Below are 19,411 nucleotides of genomic sequence, written 5' to 3'. Positions count from 1 at the left end.
TATGGTCGAGATCGAGAATGTGTGGGTCATTTCATACCATTTCGATCAACCCTTGCTTCATCACCATTTATAGAAAAATATTAATAATTTATTCACTTACTTCTATATCCAATAGTGTTCAAAATTAACAATGAAAATTTTCTTTCAGGTTTGCGTTTCGATCTGGCGGCCTTTTTAATTACTTGCGTGCTGTGATTTTAACTTTCTACAACATCTGTTCTATAATTCCAAATGTAATATTTGAAACATTAGTTTCTTCATCGGACACAGCCGTCTCACACATCCATCATTTGCTGCAACGGTTGGACCCTCCGCTGTTTAGTGTTTCCAACGTTGTTTTAACCCCAGACAGGGTTTTAACCTTGCCAACAATTTTTCAGCTATGTTGGGAGATTGACGATGACAGTGTTTTAACTTTACCAACAATTTTTCAGCTATGTTGGAAGATTGACGATGACAATGTTTTAACCTTGCCAACAATTTTTCAGTTATGTTGGGAGATTGACGATGACAGTGTTTTAACTTTCCCAACAATTTTTCAGCTATGTTGGAAGATTGACGATGACAGTGTTTTAACCTTGCCAACAATTTTTCAGTTATGTTGGGGACGATGACAGTGTTTTAACTTTCCCAACAATTTTTCAGTTATGTTGGGAGATTGACGATGACAGTGCTTTAACCAACGGTTTTAGCTTTTTAAAAAGCTTTTACACTGTTTCCGAGGTAGTTTTTACACTATTCCTAATATTTTGTGCGTGTCCTATGCAGTCAGTCCCTTTACAACTTGCATTTTTAACGTTTCTCAACGGGCTCTTGATACCTCTCTTTTTAAATTTTAGATACATTTGTGGAAAAGTCTTTTAAAAAAATCCAGCTTCATTGCATAAACTGGGAATACTATCAGTTCTTTTTGTTTGAGTTTCCCTTCACGTTTAGGAAACTCTCAGAGGTAGCCGAGAGTCGACAAATCGAGATGCATCCTCAGTCGGAAAACATCAAAGCCAGCCGAGGAGATTGACGTCTCAGTCCTTCTGAGAAGACGAAATTGATTGATTGCTCCTCAAAAGGAATGCTTTGCGCCCTCCTTGAGAATCATTCTTCTCCAAGATGATGCAACTCTTTCATTCAAAACAGTGAACTTGCTACGGCTCTACATCGCAGAAATTGGACTCTCGGGATCGAAACCGAGAAAAACTAATCTAGTGTTTTATTTTTGTTATTTTACGTTGCTTTTCTTTTATTCTTAATCGCGTTGATGAGGATGAGCGATGAGTAAAGGAAATTATGAAAGAACATTCCCAGCGTGTTTCGCTTAAAGGGATGGAGAAATAATTGCGCACCGTTTAAACACAGAGGAACATATTGCTATGATTTTTATTAGACAAGATACAGAAACTCTCAGAATTTATACACCAACAATGAATACACGTGCTTGCGCATGCGGGCCAATGTGTAATGCGGGAACAAGCTTGTCACTATTCAGTAGAGCAACAGACACGCAACAGTTGGCGGAGCTTGAATACCATTTATTTGTCTGAAGGGTAACTCAAGGTGCACGAATCGAGTTGCATTGACCATTTTCCTAAACTCTGAGAGGTCCTACATCAACTCTTATAAAAAGGTGTGTTAATAAACCATTATTTACACTTCAAGTTATCAATTATTTCTCGATTCCTTTAAGCGGAACGCGCTGTATATACATATAGGGCTACATCATGTTTTATTTCTTTTTTTGTTTTTTTTTTGCTGTTGTGTGTGTTATTGAATTTACGTTGAATATTATAATATAATGAAGTTGTCTTACATCTAGGGCGTTCTGCACCGGAAGCCGAACGTATTTAATTTTCCCCACAATCTAGCAAAGAAAAGCTATTGTGGAAACAGTATCGAAGACAACAGGAGTTTACACACAAAATAGGAATCAATGCGATAGACGAGAGCAGGCCGCGCCGCTTACAAACTAACAACCTTTCCCTATCTGATTTTACACACGATGCAACAACTCCAGCAACAGAAGCCCGTCGCTCTGCGACGCCAAGGGTCCCGGGTTCGAATCCCGGTCGAGCTTGGTTGTTTGTGAATGTCCATTCAGCAATTTCATCATTTCATCACTCATCCCCATCTTCGCAAATTAGCCAAGAGGCACAAAACGCGAAGTAAAATAAACTAAATCAATCAATCAATCAATCCAGCAACAGACAATGATTTACACCTATTTTCCTGAGCATAGTGATTTAAATAAATACCACGACATAGTACTGTGGTACAGAGCAAGAGGTCGTGAACACATAACACTACTTAGCTAACCTACACAGATTTACTACGTAGAGTTAGATATGTAGGGCTTCTACTAACATCGCTATTCGTATACTTGGTTGAACGTCATTTTCTTGCACCAGCCTGACACCGAGATACACCTGCACTACATCTAGTGTCAAAAAGTGCAGCGAACTAGACGGGGCCACTATATTCAACACCAGCCAAAACGTTTTCGATTCCCTCTCTCCAGAAACACCTGGCTAAGATTCTCCTGAAGATGCGTCACTTTGTTTTACCATGTCGACTCCGTTGCTTGTGCTCAACGATAAATTAAGGCTCCGTAATCAGAGCAATTTGCTAATTGCTTGAGTAATTGGATTAGCGCCACAAAGAAGCTTCCTAGCGGAAATTCATAACGTTGTCGCTGTCACAGAACGGAAAGCGGAGGAAAAAATATAATCGATGAACTCCTCCAAGCATTAGGAAGTTCATTCAATACAACGCGTGATACATGTTTTGCATACTTTAAGTATAGTACTTAATTAAGAAGCTGAATCAAAAGTGGTTCTTTGGCACTGCTCATTCATAAAATTACTATACGAATGTTTACATGTAAGTTTATGCTCAAACTATTATTACATTGTATTAACTGTCTTGTTAAAATCCCCTGGGACGTAAAAAAAATGATTATCACAGAAATCGAAAGTGAATAAGATTGTAAGGTTTGTTAGAGTGATGAAGAAGATAACGAAACCCATGAAATAGTCTGTGATATGACCTTGACATGAGTATGACTAAAATCAACGTAACGTTGATAGTGTTAAAAAGACGAAGAAGACGATTATGGAGTTGGCATGACAAGTCGTAGTTTTTAGCGGTAATCCTAAATGAAAGTAAATAAATAAGAAGTTGTAGTTTTCTTCAGAGGATAAGTAATTACAATAGAATCAGGACTTGATTTACAAAAGTTAAAGGTACAAGAAATGTGATAGTATTGCTAAACGTATTAGGTCAGGACATACCGGGTGGCCAGAATTAAAGTTACCTAACTCGGAGCCCTCTGTAGCCTGTTTGATGCATCGTAGAACTCTGAAATTCGGTGAATCTACTATGCAGACCATAGGGAAAAGGATGGCGATAAAAAAAATAGTTCCGCCATCAGGTTGAAAAGAGGCGCTGTAATAATGAATATTGAAAAACATAATTCAGGTGTACAAATCTTTAAATCAGGAACAAGAGACTCTATCCGCCACTGCAACAGCCACTTCGGTAACAACTTCTTCTGCAATCGGCCGGCTGTGTTCCTGCTGCAACACCCAGATCTCCAGTCTCTTCAAATTTCATCATCTTTCTTAACCCATGCGTCGTCATGGGCCCCTTTCGAAGTCCTTTCGCATGACGATAACCTCAGAGTGCAGCTGCACTATTAGCTACTACCGTTCTGATAAAACTGTTTCACCAGCAATGCACGTTCTTTCTTATTTAATGGCATGGTGATCACTTCCGAACTTTTGTTCAAGACTCACGTTAAGTGCTTTAGCTGAGTTATTAATTAGAAAGACATTTGTTAGTGGCTGGAAGTTGCGAGAAAATAATCTCTCGTTTATTGCAAGATTGCAAGGTAAAGGCAAATCCATCACCAATTGGAGCAGTTTACATCATTATTACAGCCCATCATGGAAGTACAGCGCCACATTTCAACCTGGTGGCGGAAAATTGAACTATTTTTATCGCCATTCTCTTCTCCATGGTCTGCATAGTGGATTCAGATTTCAGAGTACTACGATGCCTCAAACAGGCTACAGAGGGCTCTGAGTTGGGTAACTTTAATCCTGGCGACCCGGTACAACTACTGAAAGTCATTTACAAAGATTCGGATTGTTCAAAACCCAAGTTGTATGTAGAAATAAGGAATATATACACCATCTTATATTTGAGTGTAATAGCTACATATAAGAAAGAGAGAGGCATTCTACAAAACACTTAAACTGTGCAATTTCTCTTCCACAGTGTTTGTAATCTTTGATTTGTTAACCTAACTTTACAGTTGTATATTATTATAATTTGAAAATGTGATCAGTTTAGTAACAGTAATATCTGTCAATTTTCTTTTCATATAATAATGTACACAAAATAAAAGAAATATAAGTTTATGTATAGTACATCAGTATATAGATACGGTAAAAACTGCAAAAAGCGGTAATCCCAAATAAAAATAAATTAATAGTACGAGGCGCATCCAGAAAGTGAGTTCTGAGTTCTGATGGACTGTAAAATGAAAGACGAACATCAGAAGACAATGATTTTATTACTGTTTCAACATATACACCATCCTTGTTGAGGCATTTGTCGTAACGCGATACCAGCTTTTGTATGCCTGTGTCAAAGAATTCTGCCGCCAAGGACTGGAACTTGCGAAACTGCAGTCGCTGGGTGACGATATCATGCAGCAGGGAACGGAAGATCTGCGGAAACTGAAAAGAGAGTTCGGACATTGTGAAACGCCGTTCTGCAGAATTGCTTGCTGCACGCTTTCCACCAATTCAGGCGTCACCATGGATGGTCGGCCACTACGGTGTTCGTCGTGCACATTGGTGCGGCCTGCTGTGAATTTTCTGCACCATCTTCGGACCATTCCTTCACTCATGACATTCTGCCGCCGACATCTTAGCGTGGAGAAACCTGATTACCGCGCGTACCTCGGACTCGGCGGGAGACTGTATGCGCGCAGCATCCCCTCCCCCCCAAGGCTCATGACATACTCCCCCCCTGTTTATGCCGAATTAATTACTCAAATTATTTTTGTCACACAAAATTTGCTGAAAAATGTAATACCAGAGGTGCAACCAAAAATTTTTATCTGAGGGGAGGCAAGTACCAGGATAAACGTACCAATAATAATTATAATAACATTAATAATGGCTTTATTATTATTGTTATTATTATTATTATTATTATTATTATTATTACTACTACTACTACCAGACATAAATTACTCAAAAAGGGGGGTAGAAGTCTGTGCTAAAGCATTTGTTTGGAACAAACGATTTAAAATATTTTTTCAACTCCGTCAATTTCACATTAGCTAATAATGGAAATCAAGCACACAAACTGTATTTTTGAATGGCAGAAAATGAATGATAAATGCATTCCGAAGATACATGTGTAACTTTCATGTACAACATATGTTTTACACATATGCAACATGGAGCGACATAAAATAGAAAATACATATGCAACAAGCTAACACTAAATTGTGTTCTTATTCAAAGCTTATTCAATACAAATATACAACACATATTATTTGAATGTATTACATTACAAAGAAATTTTTTAGATCCAATTTTTACAATTGAAAACAATATTGATTTAATACGGCGCAAATAATTTCACCGGACGCAATGGCATTCTCTCTTTTACAACTTTTTTTTAGATCATTCGGCGCCCATGGCCGACTCCTGCCGCCCTTAGTCACAGTTCTGAACTTGAAGAAGACGAGAAAAGCAGATAATGCGAGCGAAGCAAGCAAGAAAATTTTACAAAATGTATTTTTATTTGCATAAACTTTGAAATCGAAGGGGGTAATTGCTCCTCTGTGCCCCCCTGGAGGTGCCCTAGGCCGTCAATGTTTGCCCCCCTATTTTGCCCTCCGCAAATAATATCACAGGGCGCCAAGGCATTCTCTCTTTCACAACTTTTTTTTTATTTAGATCAGCGTTGGCCAACCTTTTTTTGTTTGAGGGCTAATTTACATTTCAAGAATAACTGACGGTCTACTTATGTTATTAGACCTAACGACGATAGCCTAGAAAAGGAAGCAAAGGGCCAATACCATAGAACTGACATTGATTATTTTATTTTATTTAATGTATTTATTTATTTATTTACATATTTATTAAATAAGTTTTGGCTTCAGTACTGTGGGCCTGACATCTGTTTTGCTCCGTATTTTCCAGTTCATCATTAGCATCTTATCATTCTTTTAATGAGAAGGTAAAAACCTTTATTTTTTTTTACATAAACATAATTTTATTCTTTCATAAACACTCATTTTAACAAAAGTATTTTACTTGTTGCTGGGCGCCAGTAAAAAAAAAAAAATTACACAACTATTTTGTACTTTTCAGCAGTCAGTTCACTTGTTTCCATACACTTGACACTGCATTCCGCCAATGAGTTTATCATGTTGCAAGTCATATGACGTTATGTCATATGACTTGCATATTATTATGTTATTCAACAAAGAAACAAATTAACTGTTACAACAAAGCTCTTTTCCTGATACAACAGTTGAAAATACGGAGAAGTAATAAAATTGTTTGTGACTATACATAATAAAATCCGTATAATATGACAGAGCAACGCGGGCAACCTTTCGCAGCTTGCCGGTCGACTGGTAGACCGCGGTCGACGCGTTGGCCACCTCTGATTTAGATCATTCGGCGTTCATGCCCGACTCCCGCCACCTCTAGCTACAGCTCTGAACTTGACAAAAACGAGGAAAGCAGACAATGCGAGCGAAGCAAACAAAATAGCATTTTTTCAAAATGAATTTATATTTTCATAAAATTTGAAATGGAAGGGGTAATTGCTCCTCTGTGCCCCCTCTGCAGACGCCCTTGGCCGTCAATGTTTGTTCCCCCTTGCTACACTAGAATTGACTTTCGCCGACGGTTGGGGGGGGGGGGGATCAATGATCCCCTGCCCCCCTGTGGTTGCGTCACTGTATATTACAGACATGTTTAAGCAATATATGTTTACTTTAGATACTTTAGGCTCACTGCCATTGTTAGTCAGCCTTATTCTACACAGTTTGTCTACTCGACTAGCATTGTATTAATGCGAATACCACGCCTTCCTCCATCCAAACAGATTCTAAAGACATAAGAGGTGGTGTTTCATTTCAACCCTATCACCCCGATCACCCACAGGTAAGTGGAAAAACTGTACATAACAGTCAAAACTAAAAATCAATAACAAGTCAATCAAACGATACGATCCCCCCATTTTTGTGTGAAGATATATAGAATTGGTATAAAATTGTGTCCCCCCCTGTGGGCACCCCTGGCGCGCAGCCATGTTTCTCGTACACCCAACGGCGAAAGAAACAGTAGGCGAATGACAATGACAATGAATTAAAATAAAGACGTCAATAAGCAGAGAACAATGTCTGCTTCAAACCAACACAGTTTCATTCCATAAAACCACACAGGATGTAGAATAAAAAGTAGTGAAAATAGCGGTGGACAATTTGCCGTTGACCGTACCACAGTTCTCTCACCACTGACTTCACACAACGGGGTGGTCTCACTTATCGCACAACACTTGAGCAACCTCGTGTTCTGACGTCACGGGAGAAACCTTTTTAATTTTAGGCTAAATGCCTACGTTGTTAGGTTAGGGTAGCTATGTTTAGTTCTCTTAACTTAACAGGCCTAAACTAACCTCGTAGGCATTTCTCGTCTGACTTCAGAACACAAGGTAGCAAAACTTTTGTGCGAGAAGGAAGACCCACACAACTGCTCCAGGTTATGGCTACATGTTCCTCCTCCATTCCTGCGCAAGCGCTTCCCGCTCTGACAACACGTGCCATCTTGGGGCACTTTCGGAACTTACTTTCTGGATGCGCCTCGTAGTTGCAGTAACTACAGTATATGATAATGTGTAGTGTTATCATGTATTTGCAACAGAAGTTCAATATACAATCATGTTCATAGAGTTTCTGCATTATTTACGGAAGCAATAGAAGTGTTGTTTACACTGGAAAATCAGGTGACAAACATGTACTCAGGTTACCTATGTAAAAAGGCAGTAAGCCGACCTACTAACCTCGTGAATCCAGCCAAATGTGAAGTGAGAGCTGTCATTGATTTTTGCACGCAAGAAAAATTAGAGTTTTTGAAATTCATCGTCAAATTACAGACCCTTATGCAGGATGGCTACTCAGTGGGAAGTCCTTGAATTCCGGGAATTATGCCTTAATTATTGGCTCCGGGAATTTTCTCCGTACACGTGAAAAATTGTCATTTTTATTAGTCCAAATTCTATTGAATTAATACATATTTATTATTGCTCTGAGGCAAGCTTTTTCACAGTTTAGCGTTTGTTTTTATCGATGAAAGAAAAGAAATGAAAGCTGCGTGGAAAATAAAAATAATTCTCTCAGTCTGGTCTGTTACTGTCTTTCCTATCTGACATACGCAAGGTTATAGCAAGATTAGACATCTTGAAGTTGATTAGTTAAATTAGAAATTCTTATACAATTTACAATTTCTCGTAGATTAGGGAAGAGTCGTACAGTACCGGCCACCTTAAGCATATTGATTATAACTGATAAAGGATTAGGAGATAGTCGGATTGAACAGAGTAATATGATACCTCAATGCATACTTTAAGGAACACGGGTTTAATTTCTCGGAAATGTTTTCAGAACTACAAGATATATACAAAAAACGAAAAGCTGAATTTTCAATGAGTGGAAAAATTGTCGTCCAGTATCGGCCAGTCAATATTTTAATTTTAGGTGGTGGTAACTATTGATAAATGCTTCAGTTTTATGAAGAAACTGAAAACTATGTGTAAAAAGGTATGGCAGTTAACAATTGTGGAAATAAAGTCCGTAAAGCGGAGTTGAAATCATATTTTTACAATAGACACAAAAATACAGGATATTTTCTTGGTCTACGCATGCAACATGTGCTAAACTCCACATTCGGTACATTGAACCCAATCTTCCTCAAAGGACTCTAGGCAAATTATGCATTGTGTAGTTTCTACAGTTGTCTTCCTTGTCTTCTTATTTACTGAAGGGCATAAACTTATTGTCCAAGTCTTTCATATACGAAAGTAATTGTTTTTTCCATTTCTACAGTTGTCTTTGTCTTCTTATTTACTGAAGGGCATAAACTTATTGTCCAAGTCATTTATATACCAAAGTAATTGTTTTTGCATTTCGTCATCAAACGTCTTCTTAAATCAGCCCATCTGAGGTGTCAGGTCCACATCCATACCACGTTGAATTGCTCTCAATCTAGCTCCTAACGTGCTTCTTGGTAAACAAAATATACTAGCTGCTTGTCTTGCTGTCATTTTGTTCGTCATTAACTCATTTACCACCGTTTTCATGGCCTCTTCAGTCCATTTACTTCTTTTGTTGCCCTCCTCGTCTGCCATCTTACTCTGAAAACAAAAGCAAGCAGGACTGCAGTAGGTGCGTACGAAATTCTGTGTGGCCGATACTGGACGACACTTTGCTGGCCGATACTGTACGATCATTAGGTGGTAACAAAAGTTCCGATTGCACGTTGTTTATAATCAGTTTGCTAAACTATTTACAGGTTTTCGTATCCTTATAGAATACCGATAAACTGAATCTGACAATAAAATCAAACACTTACCTCTAACATGAATACCAGGGCCCTAGAAATAACTTCTCTCATGCAGCCACTTGACTCTTCACAGTAACACAGGCACAGCTCTCACGATACTGCGTGAAAGCGGGTGATCCCGAACTATAGCGCACACGAATACATACCCTTCCCTCCTACTCCCGTGAATTACTGCTATGTAGCGTCAAATGTCCGAGCTAGCAATTGGCCGATACTGTAGGACGGCCGGTACTGTACGACTCTCCCCTACTATATCCGTAAAATTTGTGACTTGTGTTTATCGATGTATTTCTAGTTTGAGTATACGAAATGGCAAATGGAAACTCCACACCTTAAATTAAATATATATACCGTTTCAATTGAATTGAATTAGAACTTTTGGACACATTGGAATCGCACAGACCCTGTATATTGTTAATATACTTATTTGTGTTTGTGTGAGTGAGGAGATGTGGTCATACGTAAGGTTGAAATGGAGAAGACATCTGCTTGTACCCCTGAATATTTGGAAAGTTCTCCTTGAAAACCAGGAATTATACTAGAATTGGTCCTAGAGTGGCCACTCTGTTATGGTTGTGAAGCGATGGACGAATCAAGTGAGAATGGAGAATCAATGGAAACCGTTACTTACAGTACTTTCTTGACGTGCTTCGTGTATGTGTATAAACATTTATGAGTGTGTGTTTAATATTACATGCGGTTGCCAACGCCATGTTTACTTCTCATTCTGGAGATGTGATCATGTGAATGTACAATCACCGGCAAAAAAAATGGAACACCTACATCCTGAAATACTTGCTTCCCTACAAGGCGTTATGTGTGTTGCCTAACTCTACGGAGATGAGTGGATATTGATAGGTAATAAATAGGGCCCAGAACTTTGTTATAACATATTTTTCATTTGGCTTCGGATCTAATATTGGTGTGAGATCTTTACATATCTGATCAAAATCAGTCGAAATAGACAAACTTGACAAAGTATTTTGACATATTTCACCAATTTCGCGTTTTTACAACATATTTCTTCAATTTTGTTGTAATAAGACATATTTCTGAATAATTTCGTAATTCTCTCGCACATAATCGGTTATTTCATTTTTTTTTTCTTCGTAGCTTTAGCACAACGGATAGTTCATGTTGTCGATATGGAAATTACGGAGGAAGAAAGGTGCCGTCTTTTCTTAGTACAGAACAATAATACCCCACTTTTTTTTTATCTCGCCGACAATTGATAGCCATGCAAACATTATTGAGAAAAAATGTTCTCTCTCATTGTTGCACGGGAAGTAAATAAGTTTCGTTCTCATTTGTTTGCCGTTTTAGCTTTTCACAAAAATCAGTCAAAAGTGAAAAATAACATTCGGTACATTACAGCCCCTACTCTACTCTATCGGGTATGGGAGAAATTCAAGAGTACTGTTGTACATATTTTTGGCTTTACTGGAAAAAATTCTGCATTTTTCTGACATATTTGTAATGTTTCATGACATATTTTCCAATTTATATGACATAATTACATACATATTTTACAGTTTTATAGAACATAAAGTCCAGCGACCTAGAATAAATCTTTCAAATTTTGATACAGCCCTGTAGTTAGGCAACACACATGACGTCATGGTGAGAAAGGAGTATTTCAGGATCTAAGCTTTATTGCCGCTGACTGTATGTGCGCTCAGATAAAAGAACGATTGCTTTCCGTTTTTTAAAAATAAATGAACAGATTGTTAAATTTTAGCGGTATAATGTTGCAAATTTCAAGTTAACTTCTAACGGTAAAGCTCAGGTCCCGGCTACAAGACAAGGTAAGTGGAGTTGAAATAGTTTGAAGTGAATATTATTGTATGGACGGTGACTATAGCCTCCGTTTCTCCTTTCCAGATCGTAGCTTCCTAGTGGCCAACGCCCAGCATGCCGACTGCTCCATCATCTACTGCAGCGACGGCTTCTGCAGGCTCTCCGGCTTCAGCCGCGCAGAGGTCATGCAGAAGCCGGCCATCTGCGAGTTCCTCCACGGGCCCCTCACCTCGCAGCACGCCGTCACCGTCGTCAAGGACGCCCTGGCGGCGGGCGTCGAGAAACACCTCGAGATCCTCTACTACAAGAAGGACGGTGAGTACTCTCTCTACCCGCACTCTTCCTCCAACTTGTTGTCCCCGTTGCCAAGCAACTGCGCTCACGTGACGTAACACGAGGCTGGGCAACTCGCTTGCGCTCGTGGAGGCCCACGAGCTGTCCGTGCGGTGCACGCTGCACCTCAGGGTTGCCAACCACCTGAAAAGAAGAAGTGCTATTTGACCTGTGAAATTTTACTAAATGCTGATAAATTGTGCTAGGATCCATATGATATAATAAATCATCCGTACAATTTTGTCGTTTATCCTTCTTACGGGCTATCCACAAATTATTTTATTAATCATGTTCGTATTTCACTGTACTGATTTTCTACAAATCCTTCATCAAATTGATATCCAAATTATCCGGATATCCATACTATCCGTATATTAGGATTATCTGGATTACTAGTTGCATCGAAAACGGATATCGGATAATTTGAAATCCAGATATCTGTTATCCGAATTTTGTGACCATCCCTAGTCCCCACACACGCTTACGAGAGAGCTTTTTCAAGCCCAGCCTGACCTAACAGCATACACGTTTCTCTACCTAGGTATTTATGCCTACCTTTCGTATCTCGGAAATAATTCCGCCAAGGTTTCTCGATAAAATGTTTAATTTGGTCCAACCATCTAATTGGACATGTTCCATCACACGTAAAGTAATACAAGATGCGTCGTCGGCATTGGTCTGTCATGAATGCGTAGTTCTTCTAGAATCGACACGTGAGTCCTTTAAATATAGAAGTAACATAAGTAGTGTACAGTCACGGACGCTTCTAGGCTGCAAGAAACCTATTTATTTTAATTGGTTCATTACAACGCAGAAGTATCCGTGACCGCACCAGCTGGAAAACCTCGATACTTATAGGACAGGCTGGTAAAATGTTTTGATCTCTTGTCTCATATTCCATCATTTGTATGTATTGTAGAAAACCAAATACCGCTGATATGGAAAATTCCAAAAATATGATTATACAAGTTATTCAACACACATTACGACCCCCATACATATACAGCACACTTTATATTTATATACATATGTATGCATATTTGTGTGTGTTTGTGTATCTAAAACAAACATTCAGGGATGGAAAATACTAAAAGTAATTCCGGTAGAGTCGAATTACTTTCGGAACATCTCCAGCGGACTACGCGAGTCTGTCTAGCGAGCCTAGTGGGCGTGTAAAGCCTGAGCAGGGGGCTTAGCGATAGGTCCTGGGTTGAGATGACGTCAGCGGCTCGCTTCGTTGATTGGCTGTTTCGAGAGTTGTGACTCGTTCCGAAGCTTCAAATGCATAACTGCTAAAGATGTTATGGAAATAATCTCCCTCTACCAGCTTTTTTTTTTTTTTTTTTTTTTTTTTTTTTTTTTTTTTTTTTTTTTTTTTTGCAAATACGTATCCAACTAAAATAAAGCTACACATTTTGAAATATGATCTTAAAACATAAAGTTATTAATTAATGCAAGATTTGATTAAAAGTAATTAGTTCTTCCGCCGGAGTGGCCTTTCTAACGAAGGATACTGGCAACAGCATGAAAAACTATGCAATGAATTCTAATGTATAGCCGACTTTAACATATAGCTGCAGATTTTAAAGTTAGGCTAGCAACACTGCAAGAAAAAGTATAATGCATGTTTATTATTCTGATTTAATGATGCACTTGATACAGTAAACACACAAACATTAAGAAACAAATCCTGTACTCGTTATTAAAAAAAAAGGTTATGGAAATTTCCATAAGCGAACTAGAAATATTAGAAAAAATATTTTACAACTGAATGTGAAACTCAGTCGGCAGGTAGAAAGTTGCAGGCGCCATGACAACCGGACATCTTGTATTTTTCTACTCCATTATATAGCCTATATATGTATATAATACACCCTTATCTTCCTGCAAATTTTCTACAAAAAAATATTTTTCTTTCTAGATGATGCTTTTAGAAGGGGGATGGAGCCCCATCAGACCTCCTCTAGATACAGTCTTACATAACATTCGCCTATGGTACCACATTTTGAAGATATCTGTTCGGATTTGTCAATAATCTCCATGATTAAGCTCAATTCAGAAGTAGACAGCACAAATATTCCTATAAATTACCAATAATTACCTTATTTGTGTCACATTTAATTGGGCGTTGTAATAGTCATGGCACTAATTTTCTTGCCAACAGATGGCCCTTGTAGCTACATTTCTTTCTTTTTTTTTGGAAGGACGGGTGGGGAAGTTTTGTACATCTAACTTTCATACCTATATTTATTAATGTGTGTAATGATTAGGTTTGAGTACTATGGTCCTTTTTATTTGTGCGTGTTCTCTCACCTATTTCATATAATCACTGAAGGAGCTTAATTGGAAGGTTGCCAACCTTCCCGAAATACCTTTAAAATATAACGCTAATGGTGAAGCGTAAAGAATTAACTTTCTGTCTATGTCTAAATTTGTTTTATATTTCTCTCTCTGTATGCATAATATATATATATATATATATATATATATATATATATATATATATATATATATATATATTTTGTGGAATGAAACAAGGTGCTGAAGAATCAGTGAACGCATCAATATAGCTATATAATCATCATGACAATTTATCCAAGGTGGCAGAAAAGGCGATGTAAAATGAAACACGTTTTAAAAGTCCGCGAACTAAGAGGCAACACGAGGAGATATACACAATACATACCCGAGTTTGCATTCTACTTTTGTTATTTAGCGTCGCTTTTCTGTCACATTTGGCTAATCGCGACGATGAGAATGAGAGACGATATAACGAAATTGATGAAGGGTCAGTGGCAAAGAACATCCAAGCCAAACCGGTGGCTAATACACACTGACGCTCATATCGTCTATGCACAGGGTGAGGCATAAAAATGATCCTTTTAAAATTCATGGGAATACTTTTTTTTTTAAGAAATAGAGTTGCTGTTGTTGAGTTGATGTACTAAGTCCACTATATGCACAGTAAGGCTAATCGGGACTGGACCTACAGTTTAAAGTGGGATCCGAACCATTAGTGCCACCACCGGGTATCGAACCCGGACCCGTTGATTACAAGGCGGCGACGCTATTTAAGAAATAGATACACATCATCTACATCCTTACATATTGCCATTTGCAAAATATGTACAGTCACGATCGTGTTTTGAAAATTACGTCGTGCAGGTGACCACCATTTCTGCTTCAGAGCATTCCTATTCCATGGGCCAAGGTAATCAGGATGGTGGTGAAGATTAAAATACCGTCGATATTCTTGTCCCTCAGAGGCAACAGAGTCTCCATTTTTATAAAACGCCCTCACAGCTACAGCACGATGAGCTTCAGAGACCCATAACTGTAAATGGCGTACATTGCTGATGTAAATGGCAATCCATAAGTGTTGCCAACACCATTACAGAAAATCTCCCAACGAAAATAAAAGAACACAGATTTTTATGAAACACCCTGTGTTAATCTCGTCGCGCTTAACCACAAGTTGCAGAAATTAAAGTTAATTAAACTATACATACATATTGTACAGTCGTGGAAAGAAATACATCCCCCATAAGACTAGTGGTATTAAGGGTCTGTGCATGACCAATAATCAAATATAAATTGTCTCCCCGATGACGTAGTGGTAACGTCATTGCATTGTAACCAAAGGGTCCATGTTCGATACTTGGTGGAGGCACATAGTGGTTCGGATCCCACTTTATACTGTAGGTCCAGTCCCAATAAGCCTATCTGTGCATAAAGTGGGCATAAAACAAAAAACTCAAATGTAAATTGACACCTAGTTTCACCAATTTGCGTCTTCTCGTCCCGAAACGAGACTCTAGGACATCGATCCTGTTCAAAGTGCGAGACACCTGTCCACGTGTTGCCTCTCAGTTCGCGAACTTTTACTACGTGTTGTACTCCAGTGTTCCACTGTCACGTGGAGAGCCCGGTCGATAGTTGTGGTGCCACGCCCTCTGGGAAGGCTGTTATTCGCGGCCGAAGCCTTTTGGAAGTTGGCGGTGGAGATGACGCGCATTTCGCAATCGACCACCCCTCTCGCAAGGACCAGCATCAACATTAAAACTGCTGGATAAGGAATCTGATACGAAACGACGTCCGTGTCGTGGGCCATTCACCCCGAAGTCTGGCTAAGCTGTGGCCCTGGATAATGGATTTAATATAAAATTTTCGTGTGGTAATATTTGTCAAACTACAAACGAGTCCTTGGTATAGCATCAGGTTACCACGCGGATGATCCGGGTTCGAATCCCAGGAGAGATGATCTGGACCAGTAATTTTTCCAGTCATTTCCCTGTTTCTGCTAGGGATGGACGATATCGGAAATTTGATATCGCGATATGTCTTCAAGAGCATATCGACACAGACGATACGATACGATATTTTCTCCGGATCGTGACGATATGTCGCGTACGCGATATACAGGATGTACCAAAAGTCCCACTACTCCCTCTTTGAATTGTAGACAAACCTGCAAAATGTTATTTTAACAGCATGCGTATAATGAGAGGATGGTATAGGGCTACCATTTAATCAGACCAATGGCCACCATTTACTATGTGTACACATCGCAATTTTCATGTTACAGTATTATTCGCCTCCAGGTGCGATGTAAACTCCTCCGTAACTTGGCTGGCGTGAAGGAAGCAAACGCACTGCGAAGAGTTGCTTGAAGTTCCTCAGTTCTCTGATAACGATTATGGGCGACTTTCTGTTTGATGTGCCCCCATAGCGCATTATCACAAGATGTCAGATTTGGACTTCTTGGTGGCCATTTTAAAGGTGCTGGTAAATTTAGCGATCCTCGTCCAATTCGTTTCACTCTGAACACATCATTGAGGAATTCTCCTAAAATGGCCACCCCGAAATCCAGAGCTGACATCCTATGTTACGAAGGATTTCACATTGCACCTGGAGGGAAAAAATACTGTGCCATGAAAATGGCGGTGTGCACACAGATCCTCTGGAGTAAATAGTGGTCATTGATCTGATTTAATGGTATACCATCCTCTCATCATACACATGCTGTTAAAATAACATTTTGCAGGTTTGTCTACAATTCAATGGGTGGGAAGGGGGGGGGGGGAAATGTGACTTTTGGTACAACCTGTATATCGCCAAAACATCGTCACGATATATCGCCGACACCGATATATGACGCCAAAATATCGTGACGATATATCGTCTAGTTGATATCGCCTGGACGATATTTTTTCAGTATCGCGATATATCACGATATATCGCCAAAGACTAGTTTCTGCGCAGCTCTGGGGCCACCCAGCCTCGTAAATGGATACCTGGGGAGCAACCCCTGGTCGGCCGGGCGTGATGCTGATAACATAATCCAAACTATGGACGAGATCAAGAATATGTGGAGCTCTATACGTTAACATCACCCCATATGCCTCATGGGATGTGTGCATACGCATAGCGTACCTTTGCCTTTTGTTTAACAAATCCGGTACATCTGCTTTCAGTTATAGAAGGGGTGTAAATGATGGCGGTGCTGGAGGCACCCAAAAGTCTACATCACTTCCACGGTGTACATCCCCGGTAACTGCAGGCCAACGAGTCTCTGGCGCCTGGACTCACGGTCATTATTATCCTATGTGGGGGTTGTGTAGTCCATGTGTGATTGATTGTCCCTTCACCCACTTCATCTTATTATCATTCATTCTCATCTTGGCATTAACGAAAAGGGGCAGAGAAGCGAAAAAGAATCATTCAATCAGACTGGAACCTGTTACGTCTGTTTCTACTGAGAGAAGCCGTCTTCCGTGGCGGAGGCAGTGTATCGGGTACGAGGGTAGAGGTCCCAAGTTCGAACCCTTTGGCCATGGTTGTTGTGTTTGTCCCATTATCTTATCTTTCTTTCTAACTTTCGAATTCAGTTATTTGAGGTCGCTTTCCTACACCTTCGTTTAATGTAGGGATGATCAGATACCGCTTTGAACCGATACCGATACTCGTACCAGTTCCAACCGATACCGATACTCGTACCAGTTCCAACCGATACCGATACTCGTACCGATTCCAACCGATACCGACACTCGTACCGATTCCCACCGATACCAATACTCTTACCGATTCCCACCGATACCGATACTCTTACCGATTCCCACCGATACCAATACTTTTACCGATTCCCATCGATACCAATACTTTTACCGATTCCCACAGATACCGATACTCTTACCGATTCCCATCGATACCAATACTTTTACCGATTCCCATCGATACCAATACTTTTACCGATTCCAACCGATACCGATACTTTTACCGATTCCCACCGATACCGATACTCGTACCGATTCCCACCGATACCGATACTCGTACCGATCCCCACCGATACCGATACTCTTACCGATTCCCACCGATACCGATACTTTTACCGATTCCAACCGATACCAATACTTTTACCGATTCCCACCGATACCAATACTCTTACCGATTCCAACCGATACCGATACTCTTACCGATTCCCACCGATACCGATACTCGTACCGATTCCAACCGATACCGACACTCGTACCGATTCCCACCGATACCAATACTCTTACCGATTCCCACCGATACCGATACTCTTACCGATTCCCACCGATACCAATACTTTTACCGATTCCCATCGATACCAATACTTTTACCGATTCCCACAGATACCGATACTCTTACCGATTCCCATCGATACCAATACTTTTACCGATTCCAACCGATACCGATACTTTTACCGATTCCCACCGATACCGATACTCGTACCGATTCCCACCGATACCGATACTCGTACCGATCCCCACCGATACCGATACTCTTACCGATTCCCACCGATACCGATACTTTTACCGATTCCAACCGATACCAATACTTTTACCGATTCCCACCGATACCAATACTCTTACCGATTCCAACCGATACCGATACTCTTACCGATTCCCACCGATACCGATACTCTTACCGATTCCCACCGATACCGATACTCGTACCGATTCCAACCGATACCGATACTTTTACCGATTCCCACCGATACCGATACTCTTACCGATTCCCACCGATACCGATACTTTTACCGATTCCCACCGATACCGATACTTTTACCGATTCCCACTGATACCGATACTCGTACCGATTCCCACCGATACCGATACTCGTACCGATTCTCACCGATACCGATTGTAGAAAATTGCAATAATTAAAATTTGTTCAAAGTTGATGTGTAAATATTCTTCTCCAATTTCATGTATCAATTTACCAATATATTTGCTTTAGAATATGAAAATAGATATTATGTAATCACAAAATACATAGAAGTTTTTCCGTGCGAAATAAAAAGAAAGTTTGAATTTTTTATAACTTCAAGGATAATGAGACTCCGAGAAAGTGTCGGGCGACATTTTTTCCGGACCCCGTGAAATACTAATATGCCGTAAAATTATCGGTTGGAATCGGTAGATGAATTCCAACTGATACTTTCCGATACCGATACATCGGCATCGTCTCAGACATAGTTTAATGGTTATCGACATCATACCGATTGTTCCTCTCTCGGCCACATAGACAGCTTGAAAGAATTATCTATCATACGTTTAGCTAATAATGGATTGGTCTATCTGTCCACCAAATTTTATCTTTTTAGTTTCAGC

At 39.7% G+C, this 19,411-nt stretch overlaps 1 protein-coding gene across 10 annotated transcripts in view; it reads left to right on the top strand.

Moving 5' to 3' along the window:
• LOC145998727 (voltage-gated inwardly rectifying potassium channel KCNH6-like) overlaps positions 1-19,411 on the top strand; it is a 1,156,077-nt gene that overhangs the window by 264,536 nt on the left and 872,130 nt on the right. For all 10 annotated transcript variants that reach the window (XM_083135244.1, XM_083135252.1, XM_083135248.1 and 7 more), the window contains exon 2: positions 11,529-11,759. In XM_083135244.1, coding sequence (XP_082991370.1) covers positions 11,529-11,759 — 231 coding nt within the window. The remainder of the gene's footprint in view (positions 1-11,528; positions 11,760-19,411) is intronic.

Source organism: Lepisma saccharinum, chromosome 14, assembly GCF_977018435.1.
Source record: "Lepisma saccharinum chromosome 14, izLepSacc3.1, whole genome shotgun sequence".
In the NCBI taxonomy this organism is placed as follows: Eukaryota; Metazoa; Arthropoda; class Insecta; order Zygentoma; family Lepismatidae; genus Lepisma; species Lepisma saccharinum.
This window is presented reverse-complemented; position numbering and strand designations above follow the sequence as displayed.